A 19,907-nucleotide genomic window follows, 5' to 3' on the forward strand; every position below is an offset into this window, starting at 1 on the left:
GGCCCTCATTCTACAGCACAGCACGATAACGTACTGTACCGTTATTGCAAGTGCTAAAGTGGGTGGAAGCGTGGTTCTCCTCTAACGCCCACGCAGGACGACTGGCAAAGCCAATGGCAAGGCAGGCGGCGTTGCAGGGACAGGGACGGTGTTGTTTATGATCTTTCCGAAGCAAGCGCAGTGGAGAAATGCAGTTGTGATCGCGCGCCTCGGCGCGTGAATGCAAAACTGTAAACCTCCTCGCTGGGGAATCCATAGTTTCTCAAAAAAACGGATGTGGCGCCTCTGTTCAGGATGCTAAGGGTAGTAGCTTCAGTTTCTCGCTCACAAGAGTGTGGATGGGTATCGCGAGGGCTGAGGGAGGGTCTTAACTTGCCCGGGTTTGCTTTGCTTGCCCGAGTTTGCCGGTCATTTATTAATTTATTAATGTAAGTACACGCCTTCCCCTTACGTTAGTAGTGGACAGGTGTCCCAGAGCGACGGTGCTGACTTACAGAGGCATACAGCACCATAAATTGCCAGAACGCAACGGGGAGGACACTGTGGGTTCTACAAATTCGCTCCGAGGACGCATCGACAGGGACGTGACATGCTGCAGCGTCAAACAACTTCGCCCCAGGGACGCGTCGACATGGACGCGAGACGCTGCAGCGTCGCTCGCTTCCGACCCAGAACGTGGCCATTGCGGGTGATCCCAGATCACCGGGATAAATAATTGATCTCACCCCCTACTTCTCTCCTTACTACTCCGCGGGATAGCGTATCTATCGCCGGCGCTGTTTGGTCAAAAAACGGATCTACAACCACTGCCCAGTATCGCCGTTCGCCTCCCCTCCTTTCTTCTCAATCTAATCACTCCTACGCAATGCACGGCAATAGAATCATCACTGCTACGACCGCACTAACCGCAACCGCAGCTCTATTCTCCCTCCTTTCATTGCACCAAGCTATTTCAAACTATCCTCGACCCCGAAAATTCACAAAGCCTTTAGATCTCGGACGGGGATGGAATTTTGTCAGAGCCAACAGGATTTTTAACGACAAAGAATTCAGTCGTACATACCGTATGGAGGGGGGGATAATATTTGGTCAGAAACGTCCGCTGCAGACGAGGAAGCAATAGTGAGAGACTTTGCGTTGGTGGCCCCCGTCTTCCGAATGGTGGGAGTCAGAGAGATGCGCCAGAGGCGCGGAGAACGGCGCACGTGGCATTGAGGTGTGGAAGCCATTTTCAGGAAAGTAGTCGGCAGAGAGGTGCTTCGTAGAGTTGGGTTGCCTTTGCGAGATGGCAGGTGCATAGATTTTTGCAAAGGGGGAGTTGAGGATGTTTTCGGCAAGGGGCAAGCACTGCGTCCACCGGAGCACAGCGTCCAAATTCGAAAGTTACAAACTTACAAAAGTAGCCAATATATGATTGACATTTGTCATTACACACTGACATAACTTGAGCTTGCAGTGTAGGGTCGTACTTAGTTTCAAATCATATATTAACGCCCAGTAGCCAATAGTAGTGCAAATCATGGCTCGGGGCAAGCAAGCCCGGGCAAACTCGGGCAAGTTAAGACCCTCCCTCAGGGAGGGTCTTAACTTGCCCGTGAGAACGCGGTCCGAATCCGCATCCTCCGTCGCGGCGTGGCGAAAAGGCGGGGCCCTGTGACGGCCAATGAGGGCGCCCGGCGCGCGCGGGCCAATGGGGCGCGCGGGCAGCTGGGATGCCTTTTTGGCGGCGCGGCGCGCGTGAGACGGATGCTGCGTGGGCACTTTTCGCGCGCGGGGACCGCGCGGGGGCGCGGTCCCCGCGGCCGGAGCGTTTCTACCCGCGTGACGGCGCGCCTAAAAACCGCTTTGGAAAACGCGCCACACCAGCCTGAGGATTCCGGGTCCTGCGAACAGTGTGCCATAACCGGCTCACCGCGCGTGTCGCCACTGCCAGCCGGCGCGCGCGTGGCAGCGGCCCGGCAACGGTTCCAGATGGCGGCCGAGTTGACCTGACCTGAGGGTGTGTCATAACAGGCTGGTTTTTTGCTTGATGCTGGTTTTCGCAGATGCCGCGGCTGATTGCTTCTGCCCGCAACTTCTTACAGCGCCCACGCGGAGCGCGTGCCCCCGCCACAAGTGCTGTACTGTACGTTCCATGGGCAGGCGTAAAGTTACGTACAGCGCGCGAGACGTCACCGTCTGACGTCACCGCACGCGCCGCACGGCGCGTGACAGCGCGGAGCCCAGAGCCCAGAGCCCAGAGCCCAGAGCCCAGAGCCCAGAGCCGGTCTCCCCGCGCCCGTCCCCGCCGGAGGAGGGTTCCGTCCCCTCCTCTCCCCCCGCGGACGCCGGCGCGGGCGCGGCGCGGCGTGAATTTGCGCCAGACGAGCGTGGCAAAAAGCGCCGCGGGGAGAAATGCACACTCGCGTACAGGTCAGCGCCGCGCGGGGGAAGGGAGGGGAGGCGGCGGTGGCGGCAGCACGCGGCGCGGTTCCGGATCGCCCGCGGAGAACCGCCCACCCCTCTCCTGCGGGAGCGAGAGCCCACGCATGCGGCAGCAAGAAGCCGTCCTGCCGCGCTTGGGGGAGACCCTCCCCCGCGGGGTGCGTCGCCTTGAGCTGCTTGGTGCGCTAGCTTGCTCGTTCCTTCAAGCTCGGACGCCCGCCGCGCGACGCCTATTTAAACAGCGCATGCCCGCCCTGTAACGACGCTTCCCTCCCCAACCACCTCCTCACCCTCACCCGTTCTACCAACCCGACACGCCTCCGCCACTGCAACTCGTACCGGACCAACTGCCAGCATGAGGGCCGCCCTCTTCACCGCGCTAACACTGCTCATACTGGGCGCCGCGCTCGCTGTGGATGCCCCGCCCGGCCGCAAGACCCCGAACGCCATCGACCGCGAGAGCGGCGTGCTCGCCAGTCTGGTCTTCCCAGAGGTCTTCGACCGCATCGTCGTCGACGGGCTCGAGACCCCGATCCAGTTCCGCGCCACCACCTACCTTAACATCGCCGCGTGGAACGCGTGGTGCAACTACCATCCCACAGCGGCCGACATCTTCAACCGCACCCGCTTCCGTCGCCCGGCCTCGGAGCACACGCGTGACAACAAGAACGTCGCCGTCTTGTACGCCCTCTTCCGCTTGTACGAGGCCTCACCCGTCAGCTTCGGCGGCAACTCCGGCATCCCCGTCTTCAGCGCTCTGCTCGAGCGCGAGGGGCTCAACCCGAACGACCGCTCCACAGACATGAGCACGCCGGTGGGCATCGGCAACCGCGCCGGCCGCGACACGGCGCGCCTGATGGCCATCGACGGTTGGAACGCCGAGGGCGACATCGCCGGCACACCCGCGCAGTACCGCCAGCCGTTCGCCGACTACACCGGCTACACGCCAAAGAACAGCCCGTGGAAGATCTCGCACCCGTTCCGCTGGCAGCCGCTGCTGGAGTCGAACGGGCGCGGCTTCTTCTTCCGGCAGGAGAACGTGGTGCCGTTCGCGGGTCGGACGATAGCGTTCGGGCTGACGCGCAGCGAGGTGCGCGCGCGCCGTGCGCCCGCCCCGTTCAAGCGCGGCGGCGCCACGGTGAAGACGGCGCTCAAGTCGGACGTGGCCGCGCTTCGGCGGCACGCGCGCAAGGTGCTCGCCACGTCCGCGGCGCTGACGACGGAGCAGCGCGTGCTGGCCGAGTACTTTGACAACAAGGGCAAGGCGTTCCGCACGGAGGACAACCCCGCCGGCTTGCCCGGCATCGCGACGGCGCTGCGGTTCGGGATTCTGGGCCCGGCCAACGACTGGAATCTGGACGACGATATGGTGTACGGGCTTGGCGGGGCGGTGGCGACGCTGGACTCGATGGTGACGGCATGGAAGGAGAAGCGACGCGTGGACGCGGTGCGGCCGACGGGACAGACGATGGAGTTCCTGTTCGGAGAGCGCAAGGTGAAGGTGTGGGGAGGGCCCGGGAAGAAGGCGGTGCGGATCCGTGCCGGGGACTGGCAGCCGTACATCCGGACGATGCCGCATCAAGAGTTTCCGTCGGGCAGCTCGTGCACGTGCAGCGCGCTGGTCGAGCACGCGAAGCTGAACGCTCCGCGCGAGGACCTGCCGTTCGGGATCACGGTGCCCAAGGGGTCGAGCAAGTTCTACCCCGGACAGGTTCCGGAGAAGGATACGCGGATTGAGTTCAAGAACTTGAGCGAGTGGAGCGAGCTGTGTGGCGTGAGCAGGCTGTATGCGGGCGTGCACTTTGAGCCGTCCATCCAGGCTGGTGTGGACGTCTGCAAGGGGATTGGGGAGAGCTCGCAGAAGTTTGCAGAGGAGCTTCGGGACGGGAGGCTCATGGGCAAGTGGATGACCTGGTTGCCCGAGGACACGGAGAAGTTTTGGGAGGAGGAGTAGGGACGTGAAGTTGTTGCGATGTACCATCCGATCCCACTGATAACGTTGATGCTCTCTAATAATGATGCTTGCTCTAATGTAGCTTTCTCTAATGAAGCTCCCTCTAATGAAGCTCCCTCTAATAAATAAAGCTCTCTCTATTGAAGCTCGCTCTAAGAGCATCTCTACCGGTAGTCTAAAATGAAATCTATCGGGATTTTTACATTCGAAAACCTCGAACGTCACTCTACCGCAAAAATCTAATCTATTCAATACAAATTTTCATAGAATAGATTCCGATCGGAGTCTATTCGACCCTCCAATAGACTCCGATCGTGATCTATTCTATCCAATAGAATGCCACAAACCAAGCAATGATTGGTCACCTCGTGCAGAATCACGCGCCAAATTGGCGGATGATATTTTGGTCGCTTGCCAGGCTGGGCCCCTGGATCGCCTTGTGTTTCGAGCCTGGAGCTCACAGCATGGAAGTATGCCTGCTATCGCGAGGTAGCACAAGTTGTCCTCGTCACTGGAGTCGTGCTTTGAGGAACAGAACATGATGGAAACGTGCGACGCGAGGGAAAGGGAATAGATTTTGGGCGTGCGGTAGGGTTGAGGCTGTTCTGAAAACATTCTTATTCTATCTGTTAAATCGTGCATTAGATTTACCTATCACAACTCCACACTTGGCCCAAGACCCCTCAATAGATTCTAAAATAGACCTTTTGCGGTAGAGATGCTCTAATCTCTAGCTCTACGGTAGCTATGTACACGTGTACAGTATTAGAGCAAGGGTAAAATGATAAAAGTGTCTTGTCTTTTTCGAAAACCTTCAAAATATTTAGCGAAACGTTTCGAAAAGCTGTACATTGCTGGCACCGCCCCGATCAATTTCCTATGAACCGCCTCCCACAGGACCCGCCTCCCTCTCACGTGCTCCTTCTTCCCACCAATCCCGCCCTCCTCATTGCCATCAAACCGCCAACGCCTGCATCGCGGCGCCCTCCCCCTCCGCCCTCCCCCTCCGCCCTCCCCCTCCGCTCTCCCCCCCCGCCCTCCCCCTCCGCGTCTCGCCGCGCGCACCTCCCACCGTCCCGCAAGATGTCGCAACCCTTCCGCTACCACAGCTGCACGACCCCGCCGCCGCCGCTCCGCTCGCTCTTCCAGCACCTGGCCGCCTGCACGGGGCCGACGACGCCGCTGTCCTACCTGCCGCACCTGCTCGTCATCACGGCCGCCTACCTCCTCGTGACCGCGCTTCTGAACCGCCACGTGCGCCGCTACCGCCCGGCCTTCGCCGCGTCGCGCGCCTTCGTGCTGCTCGCCGCGGCGCACAACGTCTTCCTCTCGCTCTCGTCGCTGTACATGCACGGCGGCGCCTCGCTGGCCATCGCGCGCGTGGCGCGCGCCGACGGCTGGGCGAGCACGGTGTGCGTGCCGGGCGACGTCGCGGGCGACGTGCAGTGATGGCAGTACGTCTTCTTCTTGTCCAAGTTGTATGAGCTGGCCGACACCGCGCTGCTGGTCGTTCGCGGCCGCCGGCCTACGCTGCTGCACGTGTGGCACCACGCGTCCGTGATGTACGAGGTGTGGATGTGGCTGGAGGACGGCGTCGTCATCGGCGTGTATGGCATGTGGTTCAACACCCTGGTCCACGTCGTGATGTACGCCTACTATGCTGCCGCCCTGCTCAAGATCCCCTTTCCGGGGAAGAAGATGATCACCACTTGCCAGATCGTCCAGTTTGTCGCGGGCTTTGCGAGCTTGGTCCCGTACATCTGGCTCAGGAGTCGGGGGCCGTGCAGAGGGGGGAGGGGGCTCGCTGTGTCCGCACTTATTAACGCCACCTACTTGCTTCTGTTTCTGCGCTTCTTCCGGAAAACCTATCACACAAAGAAGGAGTAGAGCCTTGCCCGCCCCGTTTACAACACCCCCGTCTTTATCCGCCATCTTCATCTATCGCTCTTCCCGTGCTATACAATACATCCGCCAGGGATGGCGGCTTTGACGGCGTGGAGATCCATGGCGCGAACGGCTTTCTGCTGGATACTTTCATGCAGAGCTGCTCGAACCATCGCACGGATCAGTACGGAGGATCGCTGGAGAACCGTTTCCGCATTGTGGACGCGTGTATCCGCGCTGTTCTGACGATGTTCGAGCCGGAGTGCGTGGGGATCCGCATCGCTCCGAACGGTGTGTACAATGGCATGGGGAGCGACGACTTCCGCGAGTCGTTCCTGTACTACGCGAGGAGGTTCAGTGCGTACAAGCTGGGCTACATTCACGTCATGATCGGGCTGGGCTTCGGCTTCCACAACAAGGGCAAGCCGATGACGATTGCGGAGCTGAAGAAGGAGTTCCCGGGACCGATTATTGCGAATGTTGGATTCGACGCCGACTCGGCAGAGAAGGAGCTGTCCGCGGGCGGCGCAGACTTGGTCGCGTTTGGAAGGCCGTTCCTCTCAAATCCGGATTTGGTCGAGAAGATGCAGGAGGGGAGGGAATTACGCCCGATGCTTCCGATGGAATATTGGTACACGAGTAAGGAAAATGTATGGACCAGTGAGGGCTACCCTTCTCCAAAAGGTTAATTCCGGACACGGGGTAATTTCGGACAGAAGAAAACTTGACCACCGAAATGTCTGGGATGCCGATAAAAGCAAATAGATATGAAACAAGTGCCCTCCTCTGGTTGACTTTACCCGACAGGTATTTGAACCAACGAATAATTCCCACATTTCCCGCCCATTTCGAAACGCTCTGTCTTCGATGTGCATTCTTCTCCCCGATACAGTAGTATCTCGCAGGGCATAACACAATCCTACGTCTTTCAACCTCAGCTCCTGCGATCCTCACAGGAGCAAAGCGCACATTATGACCTTGTCCATGCGCAAGCAAACCAAGCTCCTCAAGTACCGAGAAAGCCGCGACAAAGCGCGAAAAGAAGGGAAAGCCGCTGCTGTAAAATTGCTCACCTCAACTCAACTTTCTTTGCGAAAAATTGCCGCTGCCACAGAATTGAGCAAGACAGTGGTTGGGGAAATAAAAGAACTACTTCGAACAGAAGATGCACAGGCTGTAGAAAAACAAGTAATGGCCAATGGCGTGCAGGGTAGGCCAACAATTCTGACTCAAGAGGAAGAAGCCATGATTGCTGAAAGACTAGTATTTGCTGCTAGTCGAGGATATGCCGTCGACATTGATGGCATAAAAAGAATAATGGGGCATGTCGCAGCAGATGGAAGAGAGGGTTGGAAGAACGGTGTGCCTTCTGATGACGCCGTGCGTTCGTTTAGAGCCCGGCATAGGGAAATAACGTACCGAAACTGTGACGACAAGGATTGTGCAAAATTGAAAGGAGAGAACTACGGCCATGTTAAAGGGTTTTTTGAGATTCTTCAAACTGTAGAGAAGCAAAATCCAGGTATGCTATCTGATGGTGACCGCATATGGAACGTCAATGAAACGTCCGTTGATGCCACGTTTGGTAAGAGGAGAAAAGTTTTTGGCTCATCTAACACTCATCATGGTGGATTTGTTGCGTCGTCAAAAACGCAAGGCATTTCAAAGCATGTTACTGCAGTCGTAGCTGTTTCTGGATCCGGAAGGAAAGCGCCTCCCTTATTTATCGTGGCAGGGAAGCATGTGATGTCAAATTGGTTTGAACCGCTGCCAAAGATATACAAGAAAAGTAGCGCTGTCTGCGACAAGTATCAGGGAAATGGATGGTTTCCTGATGGGGGGTTGTCAAATGTAGCGAAAAGGGATCTATGGAAATGGATATCTTGCCATCTTTCGTCAAGCATCTCAACAAATATGTATGCAACTTCGTGCCGCAGGGTGTGAACTACTTACTAACTATTGACGGTCATAGTTCAAGAAATGGACTGGAATGGCTACAGGAGTGCTCTAGTAATGGGTGTGAGGTTGTCCTTTCTCCAGCCAACACGTCGCATGTTTTGCAGCCCTGTGACCAAAGGGTTAACAAAATATTTAACACTTCTATCTGCGACATTAGAGATGAGTTTAACAAGTCAGTCGTAGTCCAAACAAGGGATGTTCGATTTAATTCAATATGTGGCGTGCATGCATTCGAAGCTGTGACGGTTGAAAATATCCGCCAATCCTTCCAGAAGACAGGATTGTTTCCATTTGACGAAAATTTCCCAAACCGCTTTATCACTTCGAAGACGCAAGATGCAATAGCGGTAGGTATTCAGTAGGACAGCGGTCCAATGTCATACGGAGGCGAGGGAGGGATCGGGTGACGTTTTCCAAAGTATTGGAAATTGCCTAAAGCGAATTGGGTGCGTCTAAAAAATTGCAAGAACTCACTATCCTTCTTCGAAACGCTGAAACAGTGAACTCAATACTGATGAACTGTGCTCCATGGCACACGGCCAGCACTGCCGAAAGCAGTAATTTATCCAAACGAAACGTTCATCTCGACTGTGGGGCACCTGCGAAGCACTTGACCGTAGAGGCTATGTTAGCGAGGAGGCGTAAGAAAGAAGAGGAAGCCCGTGCGGCTGATGAGCGAAAAATCAAACGCCGGGCAGCTGTGCAGGCGGAGTGTAGTATAACGACGGACGCGCGCGCGGGGAGATTATTAACAGTGCGGCCGTGCACGGTGGACACGTGGGCGGGTGTGCCCACGTGTAGGGAGCGTGCGCGTGCCGAGCGGTCGTAATCTGGCGTACGTGTACAGTAGTGCACGTGTCGGCCAAGCGGTAGTCCACCAGTATGACGCGTGTACGCTAGCACACGTGGCATCCGTGCGGTAGTCTGTAAGCAGCGCGTGTGTACAGTAGTACACACGTGTAGCTGCAGCGTCCGCGCGGTAATTAGGAATTGAGGCGCCTACGTACGTCCGTTTTTGGTTGTCTGTCGCGCGCGCTGGCTTCTAACCCGTTACCGGTCGCTCCCGTTCACGCACCACGGGGCGACTGCGCGTAACCGGCCAGTGAGCCACTCTCTTCTCGCGAGCTCGTCCGATCGGTTCAATTGGCGCGTCGCGTCCGCGCCGCGTGCTCCCTCACTGAAGCCTCCGCCTCTCACCCAACCCAGGGCGGAGAGGAGTTATCCCACACGGAGCGCAAGAGATTGGCTGATGAAAAAAGAGGAAGATTGCTGACGCGCAAGCGGCGCGGATGAAGGTGGCTAATGAAAAGAAGAGAAAGATGGCAGAACGGGATGCAGCGAGGATAAAAAGAATAGAGAAGAAGCAGAGGACGGAGACGGGGAGGGCAACGAAACGTCCTGGATTTGTGGAAGAGAAATCGGGCTTCCAGGGGCAGAAGGCTATGATGAAGAGAAAGCGCCAGCGGAACAAACAGCTGGTCTTAAACCCACGTCAGAAGGAACAGTGGTGCAAATGGATGCGACCGACTGCGTCAATAAGTTGGTTGGAGGCGGGTTGGAGGGGAAATAAAGGTCTGTCCGGAATTAAACTGTGAATGTCTCACATGTCAATTTGGGCGCTGGCCACTACTGTCGGAGTTTGTCCTCAAACACAGGCGTTCTGCAGTCCGGCGACTGAAGTTTGCTAGAAAACAGCCTCCCAGATCGATTGATACTGGTTAGAACAGCGAAAATCCGCAGCAAAGTATTTTTTTCGAAGATTGTTTGAAAAGTGTCCGGGACTAGCCTTTTGGGGAAGAGTACACAGACCTTAGCGTTATGGATGAACCGGTACAGGCAAAGGAATAGATGTGGTAGTTTCCTTCTAGAAGTCCGTTTCGGTTTTAATTTTGATTGCAGAATCCTAAATGCCGATGTTTTCATACACATCAAGCCTTTTTGTGTGTGTATCTTTTCGTGACGGCATGCTTTTAACTTGTCCCGGTGCAGTATCTGGTGGCTATAACCGCAGCTGTATGGCGCATGCATATGCGTCTCCCCACAACAGCGGTGCCTCGCAGGTGCATTGTCGGTTGATCGTTGAACTGCTTCTTTGACGAATTTTAGCTTCAGCGAATAGGATTGCCGCTACTTTGATGACGCACCTGATTCCCCAAACCTAATGATGCATTATCTACAGGCTATCCCGCCTACTATTTTAAGTATTAGCTTAGCAACATTAAAATAATGTCCATCTGTGTAGCATATGGACCGAAAACGACCAACACGTGATCCACAACTTCAAAGGAAGCGGCTCAATCGACAAATTTTTTTTTTCTGGGAATTCTGTCTTGGAATTGAGTTCCACGATCATGAACAGGAATGAATGTGTACAGCAAGGGACGGCAACTGCCCGTATTTCGCACTATCGTAAACCATACGGAGATTCCATGTACCGTGGAGGGAAACTACATACACGCATGATCTGTCAAAGAAAAACCGTGTTTCTGATGTAGTAATATCATTAACCGTCCTCTTATGGCGACATCGAAAGTGTCCTGATTCCCATGTACACCTGTCACACGCACACACGCACGCCAGGTGTCCACCCCAGAGACGGCGCCTCCGCCGCCGTCCCTTTTGGTGCACCGACCTCTAGCCTCAGTAAACATTGGACCATCGTTCCTTGCACCACAGGTTATGGTCCCGAATCGCAAACCCACCCTGAAACACGATCACAGACCGCCCCTTCGCAGATCACAACGCCACTCACCCGGCCTCACACCCCCTGCACCACATGTGGTGCCGTGCACGGCAACACCCCCGCCAGCCTGCAGTATACCCCTCCCTCGACTGACTCTGCCTCCCCATCGCTCCCCCTCGTCGAGCGTCACACCGCAGATCGTCCCAACCCAGTCCTGACAGTCCCGCCTCCGTCACAACACGTCGAGCGCCGCCTCGCAGCACTAATCACCCCCCACACTTTCCCATCCCCGCACCGCACCACCCCCCCGAGCCCCACCACGCAACCCTCTCTTACACCACCGCCGTCCCCCCCCACCCATCTCATGGATCCACACGAGGAAACCGTCACTCCCAATCGGCGCCCCTCCCCCTTCTACAGACACCTACCCGCCCTCCCCCCAGAAGGAACCAACTTCCCCCTTCCCCATATGGAGACAAGCACTTCGAGAAATCGCCGTTATCAATGACGCGCAACATGCGCTTGATCCGTCACACACACCTCCCCCACAGGACCCCGGGCAACAGGCCAAGCGCACAAAGGACTGCGCCTCAATGCCTATGTTGATTACGAACAGTCTCTCACAGGACCTAGCGGAAACAACCGACCTAACCTTCGACGCTTCACCAGCCGCGCTACTGGCAAAAATCGAAACCCACTTTACGGACAGCTCCCCTACAACTCATCTACTCCTAAGCCAGGAAGCCGACCGCCTTCGCCTTACCCCCGACACCACAGTCGACGAGTACATCAAAAAACACAGAACGCTACGTATGCGTATGCGTCTTGCACAATACCCAAACATATCTGCCGACGCAACAGTAACCGTCGATGCCATTATCAAAGGCCTAGGACACCATCACGCCTTCAAACATTTACCCGACACATGGACTGAGACCGCGTCCGTCCCGACCTCAATCCGGGCGATCCAACAACGCCTCAACGCCGTACAAGCCCGAACAACGGCCCGGCAAGACAACAAACCACCAACCCCCCAAGGCCTCAGTACCCCCGATCCCCAAACCCGTCCACGAGGGCGGAACAGGGGACGCCCTTACCTCTGGGGACAGTCGTACAACACGCAATACAAACCCCAAATGCCACCCCCAGCTCCGTACCGAATACAGACACCCCAACACTGGCAAACACCCCCGCCCTGGCAAATGCAGCCCGCCCCTGTCGTAGCACCAACGAGACGTCCCCCAACACGCCCCACAACCAAAGCCCAACATGCGGCGGCGGACAGCACCAATGCCCTCTCAAACGAGCTACAAGCTTTTCACTTCGAAATACAGACAGATTCCGACAGTATGAAATATATCCTTGATTCCGGAGCCAGCCCGACACACGTGACAAATGCCGCCCCCGGAATGCGCCCCCTCACCAGACGCATCATAACAACCACCACATCATCCACCTCGTCCGCAACTCACTCGGGTCCCCTACAGATCCCAACGAACAAGAATAAGACCCTCACCTTACCTGCCATTGCAAATCCCGCCATACGCCAAAACCTGTTATCCGTCCATGACATTGCAATACAGTACGGAGCTGTCATCTTCAGACCCTATGACGCCGCCATCCTAGCGACCAACACGAAGCCCCCACAGATTATTGCCACAGCCTCAGTTAAAAAAGGACTGTACGTCCTCCACCCACCAAACCACCCCCTTAACCATGCACATGCTACACGTACAGCCCGGTGGACAAACACCCCACACAAAAACGCCACGGCCTCCCGTCGTCGAGCCCCTCCCCCTCAACCACAATTCCCACCCCTCCCCGCCCTGCACCAGCAGCACCCCCACTGCCGGCCCCCACAGGCGCCCCCACAGGCGACCCACCCCCATGCACACCATGCACAACCCCGCCCCGCTGCCGCCCACCCCCCGTGGCGCTGCGCTGGATCATGCCTTCCACCACTGGCACATGATCCTAAACCACGTCCGCCCTGCCACAATACAAACCATGGCAATGAAGGGCCTCCTGCCAAACAAACCACCTTCCCTGGCGAGATATGCACCCAAGATCACGTGCCCCAGCTGCGCACACGCAAAACAAAGGCTCCGCCCACACAAACCCACGGTCCATACATACTGTGGTATAACCCCCCCTGGGGCTTTAAATTAAATTAGATCAAGAACTAGATCAGCTACTGTAGAGCGTCGAGCTCTACAGAACAACCGCGCGTGTCTACGTGTACACCACGGGGACATGGGACACGCGCATACACGTGCTCACGTGTACCGCGCGCGGACGAAGCGCGCACGCACCACGGGTACTACGTGGACTGTCAGCCTCGACATAGCTGACAGTATTACAGTGCAGGCCGACCTGCACTACAGTAGCCCACTACAGTACCTCGGTACTGTAGTGTTATGATAGATTGTTTTGTATATTAAATACGGAGCGGACCGGCGGCGGCGTAGGGGGACAAGCACGGGCTTGTCCTCAACCGACCGCCAAGGTCAGTCCACCCAGCTTATTCTAAACGTCGCCTTCGCTCTTCGCGCGCGTTTAGTCGGAGCTGAGCCGGAGTAGACGGGCAGCACGCGAGCGAGCACGGAACAGCCTCCGCCCGTCAGCACTGGTACGTCACCCAGTGCTGCTCCGGGGCGTCGAGGCGTCGATCCGCTCGTGCGTGCGCGCGTCCCTGCTCGCTCCCGCTCTACTACCGCTACCCGGGCCCGAGCCCGGTTCCGTAGCTGGTTGGCCCGCTTCACCCCTTCTCCGATCCGGGGTCTACAGGTCGAACTGCGCATACACCTCCAGTCGTTTGGGGGTGTTTATGCTACAGTGGTCTTCCGACCTAGAAGACGCCAAGATCTTCCCGAGAAGACTTTCTTTCTCCTCCGCGTCCGTACGCGTTGAGATGAGTCAAGAATACGCCACCTCGATCCGGTCCGAACCGGCGGATCCGAGGGCGGCCGCGATGCACGCACCATCACCGCCGTTCGGCGACGGCGACGCTGGTCTCCGAGACCGCGAACCGTCGCCCGAGTCCCCCGAAGGACAAGCGGCTGCGATGTTCGATCGCATAGCTGACTACATCGAGGAAGTCCGTACTTCACTCCGTATAGACGTGACGGACGCCGTCTACTCGCGATGTATGGACGAGCTCCGCTCCCTACGTGAAGGGAGGTTCCATCGAGTCAGCCAGTCCTTGGAGAATCTCCGAGCACTAGTCGACGAGTTACACTCGCGACTGGTGCTCGTCGAAGACTCACGCCTCGCACAGCCCGTACTGCACTGGCAAGGTTGCCCCACGAGGCCGACCTCGACGAGACGTCCCGACGATCGACCGTCCCCGTCAGCAGAACAGTTGGGTGCGTTCGCGCACCTCTCCGCTGAGCTCAACGCTACGCGACAGCGTGCTCGTGACATGGAACGGACCATGGCCGCAAGGCTGCCCGGTGCCCCCACGAGAGGGCCCGGTGGTGCCGTACCTCCGAGCGCCGTCGCTCCGGAAGGTTGGCGTCCGACTGGCGCCGACACTAGTCGGACTACGGAAGGAAACCGTCCTCCGACGGGCGCGAATCTCGCGTCCGAGATCCAAGCATTGCCGCCTATCCCCGGAAGTAAGCGGCAGATGGACTTCGTATCGTACGCGGACGAACAGGACCGTGGAGGAGCCGCCCGCGGATCCGAAGAACCGATGTTCTCCGTCGATCCCCGCTGGGGCGGCTACCCCGCCGGCGAGTTATGCCGAGCATCCAGGTCCGGTAGACGTCCGTACGCTACCGGTTACCTCCTTCGGCACGCTAGGTCCCGCCGAAGCCGGGCTCGAGCCGGTGCATACGATGATCCAAGAGTTCAGCGCCGTCGCTGACTATCGTATGTACCGCTTGGATAACAACTCGAGGCTCGTTACCTCGGGTGACGCGGGACGGATCGCGAAGTACGTCCAACGCTGCCGTGGGATCCGTACCACGATGAGGAGCTTTGAAGGTACGGACCCGATCCAGCTCCTACCGTTCTTGAAGGATATTCGGATAACCTTCAACTCGCAACACCTGACCGAATTGTAGCATAAACACCCCTAAACGGATAGGGGTGTATGCTTAGTCCTGGAAGACCCGTACGTACGAGAAGACGGGGGAAGTCGGACCAGCTAACGAAACCGGAGCACGGGCCCGGATAGCGTGGTAGAGCGGGATCGGGGGGAGGACGCGCACACGCGCGGGCCGATCTACGCCTCGACGCCCCGGAGCAGCGCTGGGTTACGTTCCAGCGCTGACGGGCGGAGGTGGATCTAGGCTCGCTCGCGTGCTCGCGCGTCCTCTACCCGCGCTCGGTCTCGCCTTAAGGTAGCTAACGGAAGCTTCCTTAGGATAAGCTGGAAGTCAGACCTAGGCGGTCGGTCGTGGACAAGTCCGTGCTTGTCCCCTTCGCCGCCGCCGGTCCGCTCCGTCATTTAATGTACAATTAGTCTATCGTAACTTAGTACAGTACGTACTGTACTATGGGGCACTACTGTAGTCGGCACTGTCAGCCGACGGGGCTGACTGTATACGTGTGGTACACGTGTAGTACACGTGGGGGCGCGTGCCCCCGTACACGTGTGGTACCGGCTGTCTGTAAGGTTCGTGCCTTACAAAGCCGGATCCAATTTCTAATCTAATTCTTTCGTAGTTATACTACACCACCCCCCCCTCAAGCGTGGACGTCCGCGTCCACATGTGCTTGAGGGGAGCGGAAATGTCCGAGCTTGTAGTCGTCTCGAGCCCTCCGCGTACCTCTCGCGATCGCGTTCCATCGTCACGCCCCTCTTTTCCCGGACGGTGGCCTATGCGCGTGCTGGCCGGTCCCCTTCTCTTCTCCACCTCCCGTGCTGACTCCTATTTCTGCTTGATCCCCTCTTCGCGTTTGTTTTCTCTGATTATCGTACGCGCAACCGGGCCCGTCGGCTCCCCCCTTCTCGTTGTCATGGCAGGTTCCCCGCCGACTGGGGCCCTAGCGGGGACAGACCCCTTGCACGGTGAGCCGTCTCGCTTCGCAATCGTTACATCAGCTGTCGAAGGGCCGGTCCGTTCCCAAGGTTCCACGGCAAGGCAAGAGGCATCTCCGCTCCAAGACGCGTCGATTACGCCCGTGGTCTCCTCCCTTCCGCCGTTCCAGCAAGGGCGGCGGCCCCGTGAGACTACGTTGTCCACGGAGTTGGGTGCCGCCCCTGCAGTGGCTTCCGTCGCCGCTGCGCAGTCCAACGTGGGGGTGGAGCGGAATGGTGAGGCCCCGTCGTCGGGGCGGGGGAGCGCGGCGTACGAGCCCGCGGAGGGGTCGTATGGCGCTTATGGGAGCTGTCGGCGCCCCGGGACACCGCCCGAGGCGTCTCGGGATATCCGTTGTATAGCCCAGGAGGACGCAGCAACCACGACGCAGTGGTTGGGCGTACCCCTCGAGCGATCGACGCCACTTCCTCTTGGTCGTCTAAGGTACGCATGGCGTCGTTACGCTCGATCAGGGATCACCGTCGGCGAGATCCTCTCGCAGGGTCGGGTACGTCCCGACCTGTTACGTATCCGTCTCATATACGCAGAGGGCCTGACCGAAGAGGCCTCGCTTGCCTTGGGACGTTTGCTGGCCGAGGGGACCGGTGCCCCATATCAGCTACCAGATGAAATCCCCAGTGACAGAACATTCGTATACAGTATAGAAGAGGCGGAGTATGTTGATCGCATGGCGACGTATATGTTCCACCCCGGCCCCCGGGGTCCTCAACGGTTTGTACTTGCAGAGGTGGCGGGACTGTACGTGAGCCCCCGGCCATATGCGTACTCGAGAACGCGTGCGGCACTGCAGAAGTCTGCCTGTTCCTTAATGAGACTCCATTCGATTGCCCTAGCCCCGCACGATTGGTCTGCTTATCGCCAAGCGAGCGAGGCGGACGGCCGCGTTTTGCGGTCTGCATCATTCGAACGTGGGTTGTCGACGGACGACTTCCCTGAATTACCCACGTCGATACGGGAGGCTTTTCCTTCCTTGGGAGTACACGTCTTACTCCCCTACGCCCTCAAGCATTTCGGCTATGCTTGCTCGGACCGACACCACCCCGCTCACGAGGTCCTTCTCTATAACGTGGAGCGAGAGTGGGCTTGGTCGGTCGGAAACGCTTTTATGAACGAGGTTTCCATCAACGGGAGGGTCTTCGTACAGCCCGGTTCGGTACTGTCTTTTCTTGGTAGGGTCGCTCCGGAGCTCCCTGACGTCGCGTTGCATCCACCTGAACACGGTACGCAGCACGTGTCGTGGTCCTACTCTTTCGTCCTTGACCTGATGCACCGCTCCTTGGACGTGCCGGAACGGAACCACCGTCCCTGGACGGACTATACGACCAACCTGCGCAGCACGTTTCTGGCATATGACCGTCGTGCGGACGCCTTCGTGGCACGCCCTAGTCCACCCGCCAGCGGGACGTACCGCGGCGGCGCCGGAGTTGGATCGGCGGTGCGGGAAGCCCGCAGGAAACGTTACAGGGACTTAGACGGAGAGCCGACTACCCCCCTACATGTGGGGGCGAATCCCTTCCGCGCCCCTCCCGCGTTTGATGCGAGTCAAGGCGTCGCGGTGGGGTCTCCAACTCCGTCACTCCCTCCTCTAAACATCCCCGGCTGCGCCTCCATTCAGCACTTCACGTTAACGAGAGACGAAATCAGGGCCTTCCCTGATCTTGTGCTGGCCTTGGGGAACTCGGTCGACCGAACTTGGCGCGTGAGTAGCCTCCTCAGTACGGTGGCTGGTTGGTACCTGGCTCGTAGCGCAGAGGCGTGTCGCCTTGGGGATGAACGCGCTGCCCTTTCTTCTCAGCTAAGTCAGCTACAGAGTGAACTGGGGGACTTACGGGAGTCCTCCCTTCGTCAGGAAGGCGCTTTGGAACGTGCGGTTACTGAGCGAGATCGCTACCGCCGTGAGCGTGACACTCTCCGATCTCTCTCCGTCACGCACCCTTTGTCCGGTTCCGTGCCGCGTCCGAGGATTCCGGACCCTTATGAGGGGAGGGGGTACGTTCCCCCTCCAGTCGGCGAGATGGTTGCGCCCGTAGTTCCTCCGCACCCTTGGCCTCGTCACGTCGAGGTGGTGATGCCCCCTCGCGATGAGGTGGCGACGGAGACGCCCCGTCATCCTAGCTACTGTCCTCCGAGCACTTACGTTCTGGGGTCGGCAGCTCCTCCTGGCGGTACGAACCGCTAATACAGCGCTGTCCTCCTTCGTGCGGCGCCTCTTTCCCCCTTGATCACTCCGATCTTCGTAAAGCCACTTAGGGCCCCTTTTTGCTTCCTTGCTCATCCGGTCGCTACGACAGCATACGGGGCGCGTATACGATAAGAGAAAGTATCATCTCCACGGGGGCCCTTCCCCGTGCATGCAGAATCGGCGTAGGCGGGGAGACGCGTGGCATGCATCCTCCGTTCATGAGGAGCGCTGAGCTCGTCACGACCGACCGGTACTGCACTCCTCCTTCCGCGGATGCCCTACAGGACCCACGAGCCGGACGGACCGTTCGCCATGCGAAGTAGCATCCACGTTCGAAGTAGGGAGCAGGTTGCTCCGTGTGGCTCGTCCTTGCTGGCCTTGGAGCTTTCCCCTACGCGATTCGAGTCCGTGATCTCGTCGCCGGTCGTCTGGTGGTGCCCCCCCTCAATTCCTTCCTTCGCGCTCGACTCCTTCTCTGAGCGTCCTCCCTACGGCGCAGGACGCCAGTTCCCCGGGGCACGGGCTAAGTCACGCGACGGAGCTGATGCTCCAAACGGACAGCGGGTCGTACCGCCTTCTGCCGTGCTACCGCGCGCACGGATGCTGCCTCGTCCGTGTAGGGCAGGGACGTCGAGGAGCAGTGCCCTTGTACTCACCCTCCTCCTTGCCGGAACTGTGGTTGCCTGGCTTGGTCGTCGGCGGGGGTTAGGGTCCGCCTTCTCGGGGCGTAGGGAGAGCCGTCCCTCCCTCCGTATTTGGGCTTCCGAAAGGGGGCCGTACCCCTTCCTCCACTCACGCCCGGTCCCCTTGTCGACTTCCTGTCCGTGCCGCCTTACCACTTTGGTGCCAGCTTGACGGCACCGTGCCGTTCGGGTCGCCTGCGCAGTACGCGGTTGCGGGAGGAAAGGCTACTACAAGGGAGCCGAGTGGCGTGCGCGCTTCTCGAGGGGACGTCCTCCTCGATGGTAACAGCTGTTGTCGGGTCCGTCTTCCCTCCGGGAGTGAGGGAGGGGTCCGTGTACGGTGCTTGCTCCCATGCCACCGTCCGAGGAGCCGAGTACAACAGCCATGGCGGGTCGGCCCGCCATGTATTGCGTGGCCCTCATGCGGCGCGTGCGCACCTTTGCGCACGTGAGTGGCGTCTGTCGCGCGCGCTCCCTCTTTTTTCGTTATTTTCTTCGCAGTTGGTGGCGGATTGACACCGGCGCCGGTGCTTGCTGTCAGGCGTATGAGCGGCGTGCACCTGTGCGCGCGCGTGCGCGCACAGCAACAGCTCTGAGCCCTTGATCCAATCATCCCAAAAAACCACCTCAAAATTTGGCCAATTTTCCCGCCAAAATAATTTCAGCAAAAATTAAATCACACTCCGTGATTGGTGCGCTGTCATACGCCCCCCATTATTTTGAGTGTACCGTGGCGGACTGGCGCTGCAGTGCAGCGAGCCCTATAGGGCCCGTGCTCCCGGCCGTTCGTCCGAACCCTCCAACTCTTGCCTACGCGTACTCTCGCGTACCGGCGCGCATCTTCGAGCCCATTGCGCGCGTCCTCTCGGTGAGGGCTTCGTCTGCGTTCTTGCCACTAACAGAGTCTGCTCTTTCGTCCCTTCGGTTATTACGTTAACCATTCCTTCCTAGACCGCCGTCGCCTGCCATTTTTTCGTCAGACAGTACGTACTGTCTAGTCCCAATGCGCGCAGAGACCAGCAAAGCGCCTTGCTCTCCGTGGCGTCCTTCGTACTGCATCCTCCTTCGGCGGTTGTGGATGGGTGTTCGT

At 58.3% G+C, this 19,907-nt stretch overlaps 6 protein-coding genes; 4 read left to right on the top strand and 2 right to left on the bottom strand.

Annotated features, from left to right (window-relative positions):
- Positions 1 to 1,049: 1,049 nt before the first annotated feature.
- Positions 1,050 to 1,229, bottom strand: CHC_T00005510001 (hypothetical protein). Its single transcript, XM_005716608.1, has one exon. It carries the CDS (start codon positions 1,227 to 1,229, stop codon positions 1,050 to 1,052), a length of 180 nt encoding a protein of 59 aa, XP_005716665.1.
- Positions 1,230 to 1,231: 2 nt separating this feature from the next.
- On the bottom strand, positions 1,232 to 1,441 carry CHC_T00005511001 (hypothetical protein). The gene has a single exon (XM_005716609.1). The coding sequence runs from the start codon at positions 1,439 to 1,441 to the stop codon at positions 1,232 to 1,234; it is 210 nt and encodes a 69-aa protein (XP_005716666.1).
- A 1,338-nt stretch (positions 1,442 to 2,779) lies between these two features.
- CHC_T00008466001 (PAP2/haloperoxidase-like protein) lies at positions 2,780 to 4,378 on the top strand. The gene has a single exon (XM_005716610.1). It carries the CDS (start codon positions 2,780 to 2,782, stop codon positions 4,376 to 4,378), a length of 1,599 nt encoding a protein of 532 aa, XP_005716667.1.
- Positions 4,379 to 4,396: 18 nt separating this feature from the next.
- On the top strand, positions 4,397 to 4,523 carry CHC_T00005512001 (hypothetical protein). XM_005716611.1 is given in 2 exon segments: positions 4,397 to 4,507; positions 4,508 to 4,523. 1 exon segment carries the CDS (start codon positions 4,397 to 4,399, stop codon positions 4,505 to 4,507), a length of 111 nt encoding a protein of 36 aa, XP_005716668.1. The 3' UTR covers positions 4,508 to 4,523.
- Positions 4,524 to 6,355: 1,832 nt separating this feature from the next.
- CHC_T00005513001 (hypothetical protein) lies at positions 6,356 to 6,508 on the top strand. Its single transcript, XM_005716612.1, has one exon. The coding sequence runs from the start codon at positions 6,356 to 6,358 to the stop codon at positions 6,506 to 6,508; it is 153 nt and encodes a 50-aa protein (XP_005716669.1).
- Positions 6,509 to 6,510: 2 nt separating this feature from the next.
- On the top strand, positions 6,511 to 6,951 carry CHC_T00005514001 (hypothetical protein). The gene has a single exon (XM_005716613.1). The coding sequence runs from the start codon at positions 6,511 to 6,513 to the stop codon at positions 6,949 to 6,951; it is 441 nt and encodes a 146-aa protein (XP_005716670.1).
- Positions 6,952 to 19,907: the final 12,956 nt, after the last annotated feature.

This window comes from Chondrus crispus, genomic scaffold (assembly GCF_000350225.1).
Source record: "Chondrus crispus Stackhouse genomic scaffold, scaffold_3, whole genome shotgun sequence".
NCBI lineage: Eukaryota > Rhodophyta > Florideophyceae > Gigartinales > Gigartinaceae > Chondrus > Chondrus crispus.